The sequence below is a fragment of a genome, unplaced genomic scaffold (genome assembly GCF_019419815.1).
Source record: "Pyrus x bretschneideri cultivar Hongxiangsu unplaced genomic scaffold, Pyrus_bretschneideri_v1 Contig41, whole genome shotgun sequence".
Lineage (NCBI taxonomy): Eukaryota > Viridiplantae > Streptophyta > Magnoliopsida > Rosales > Rosaceae > Pyrus > Pyrus x bretschneideri.
Genome location: NW_025999735.1, coordinates 434,018 through 437,233, shown reverse-complemented (window position 1 = coordinate 437,233; position 3,216 = coordinate 434,018). Strand labels below are relative to the sequence as shown.

General features: G+C 46.0%; 1 protein-coding gene across 1 annotated transcript; it reads left to right on the top strand.

Annotated features, from left to right (window-relative positions):
- The first annotated feature begins 261 nt into the window (after window positions 1–261).
- LOC125469214 (2-methylpropanoate--CoA ligase CCL4-like) lies at window positions 262–2,157 on the top strand. Its single transcript, XM_048566294.1, has one exon. The coding sequence runs from the start codon at window positions 277–279 to the stop codon at window positions 1,933–1,935; it is 1,659 nt and encodes a 552-aa protein (XP_048422251.1). The 5' UTR covers window positions 262–276; the 3' UTR covers window positions 1,936–2,157.
- The last annotated feature ends 1,059 nt before the right edge of the window (window positions 2,158–3,216 follow it).

Sequence of the window (3,216 nt, the reverse complement as noted above, 5' to 3'; positions counted from 1 at the left end):
GTCGTTCTATCTGAACAAGAATTCTCTTCGGATTTTTTTGTTAAAATTTTATCATATAGAGTTAGTTTTTGTTAAATATTATTTATGTTTAATTTTAAATTTAAAATAATTTTTAATATGTATAATAAATGAATACGATTAATTGATCTTCCAGATTCTATCCGAAGAGGATCTATTCCGTTCTATATATTAAACAAGGCACTCTCCATTGACAGAACCCACATCAGAACAACACAGCTAGCTCAGACCATCCGTGAACAACTCCATACAGAAATAATGGAAGACCTGAAGCCCACGTCAGTCAACTCATCTCCTCTAACCCCCTTGGGATTTCTGGAAAGAGCAGCCACCGTTTACGGCGACTGCCCCTCCGTTGTCTACGAAGACACCACCTACACGTGGACGCAGACCCACCGTCGCTGTCTCCGCGTCGCTTCCTCCATATCATCCCTTGGCATCGACAGAGGCCACGTGGTGTCTGTCCTCTCCCCAAACGTCCCCGCCATGTACGAGCTACACTTCGCCGTGCCCATGTCCGGCGCCATCCTCAACACCATCAACATCCGCCTCGACACCCGCACCGTCTCCCTACTCCTGCGCCACAGCGAATCAAAACTAGTCTTCGTCGACTACGAATTGCAATCCCTAATCCTTGAAGCCATCTCTCTCTTCCCGCCAAACACCCCCTCCCCTAGACTCGTCCTCATCGCCAACGATTCCGGCGAGCCGTCACGCGCAGCACAACTCGACCACTTCCTCTGCACGTACGAGAACCTCGTGGAGACAGGCGACGAGGGGTTCGAGTGGGTCCCGCCGTCGAACGAGTGGGACCCGATAACGCTGAATTACACGTCGGGTACCACATCGTCTCCCAAGGGAGTAGTTCACTGCCACAGAGGCGCTTTCATCATCACCGTCGATTCCCTGATCGACTGGGGCGTACCCAAACAACCCGTGTACCTGTGGACCCTACCAATGTTCCACTCTAACGGGTGGAACTTTCCATACGGGATGGCAGCCGTCGGTGGGACGAACATCTGTGTTCGTAAGTTCGACGGCCAAATCATCTACGCCTTGATCAAACGATACCGTGTCACCCACATGTGCGGTGCGCCCGTGGTGCTGAACATGCTCACAAACGTCCGGTCCGGAACCGAGAAACTCGAGTACCCGGTACACATCCTAACCGGCGGAGCGCCGCCGCCGGCACAGGTTCTCATCCGGACCGAGTCCATGGGTTTCGTGGTGAGTCACGGGTACGGGCTGACCGAAACGGCGGGGGTGGTGGTGTCGTGCGCGTGGAAGGGGAAGTGGAATTTGTTGCCGGCGACGGAGAGAGCGAGGCTGAAGTCGAGGCAAGGAGTGAGGACGGTCGGAATGACCCGAGTCGACGTGGTTGACCCGGACTCGGGACTCAGCGTAAAACACGACGGAATGTCAATCGGCGAGATCGTTCTGAGAGGCGGGTGCGTGATGCTCGGGTATCTGAAGGACCCATCGGGAACGGCCAAGTGCATGAAAGACGGGTGGTTTTATACTGGTGACGTGGGGGTAATTCATCCCGATGGCTATTTGGAAATCAAGGACAGATCCAAGGACGTTATTATAAGCGGGGGCGAGAACCTGAGCAGCGTGGAGGTGGAGTCAGTGCTGTATGCGAACCCGGCTGTCGACGAGGCGGCGGTTGTGGCGAGGCCTGACGAGTTTTGGGGGGAGACGCCGTGCGCGTTTGTGAGCTTGAAGAGTGATGTGACGGCGAAGCCGACCGAGAATGAGATCATGGAGTATTGCAGGAAGAAGCTGCCGAAATACATGGTGCCAAAAACGGTGGTGTTTAAGGACGAGCTTCCCAAGACTTCGACCGGGAAGATTCAGAAGTTTGTGCTCAGACAGATGGCTAAGGGTTTGGGTTCGTCGAGGCTGAGTCGGATGTAATTTTAAATATCAATCAAATAATTAAATAATGATTGCATTGTCAAATTTCAGCCCATTTATGATGTTCATGTATGTGATTTTTCTGGGCAGTGGTGATGATCAATGTTTGCTCGCGACACTGCGTAGTGGAAGTGGCATTTCATTATGAATGTATACGTTTCATTGGACAGTGCCTTTTTAAGCATATTTCAAAAATTATTCGAGTGGAATTTATGTAGAAAATGGGAATAATTTGAACGGCTAGTAATGCGTAGTGGAAGTGGCATTTCATTGTGAATGTATACGTTTCATTGGACAGTGCCTTTTTAACCATATTTCAAAAATTATTCGAGTGGAATTTATGTAGAAAATGGGAATAATTTGAATGGCTAGTAATGTTGTTGCTTTCTATTACCCGTAAGGAAGTGTATTTAATTGGAATTTTGATGAATTTTAATTTTTTTAATAAATCTAGTGTATTTAATCAGGATTTTAAGTGATTCACTAAAATTCAATATGTATTCAATCAAGATTTTAAGATAGTTTATTAAAATCATTAGAAATCCAGATATATTTAATTAGAATTTAATTTTAAAAAATTTGAAAATGTTAAAGAATTAGAAGGAATTGGAGAGATCTTGTAATTTATTTTAAGCATCCACAAATTTCACATTTTTTCATGAGATTTCGAGAAAATTCAATCAACATTTTACATAAAATCTCTACAAATCAATTAAACTCTATAAAAATCTATAAATTTGTAAATCCATTTAAATATCTTAAATTCTAAATTGAATATAGTTTTACAAATTTTATATTATTATGAAATCACATCAGAGAACACGGACAAGGCACTGACTTGAATGCGGTTCAAAATCATACTAAACAGGGCAGAAGCGAAACTACATAGGGCCACTCCTCCTCTTGCCGGAAATATCGCTCAGGAGCGAGTAGTCGCCCCTCTGGTTTCGTCCGAAAATCTGGAACGGTTCTGCTGCTGCGCAGCCGGCACTGCGCGCGGCGGTGTTTTGATAATTAACCGTATCAGACGCCAAACGGCGTGGTTTTGGTTGATTAAAAACCCAAAAAAAAAATATCATTAGGGGAACCACGCGTCCCCCAATCCTCCCACCCAGCTCGCACACACGGCCACCGACGAAGAGAGCAGAAGAAGACAGAGGAGACAACACTTTTGCCATTAGGCCCCTTCCGTCACATACAACCTTCACTTTCCAGCTTTCAAGCCAACAACATCAAAGTTCCAAGCCAAGCCTATAACAAGGTAAGTACCTAATTTTCAAA

Bases quoted from the DNA above. Each gene is read 5' to 3' on its own strand.
- LOC125469214 (XM_048566294.1), top strand. From the start codon at position 277: ATGGAAGACCTGAAGCCCACGTCAGTCAACTCATCTCCTCTAACCCCC.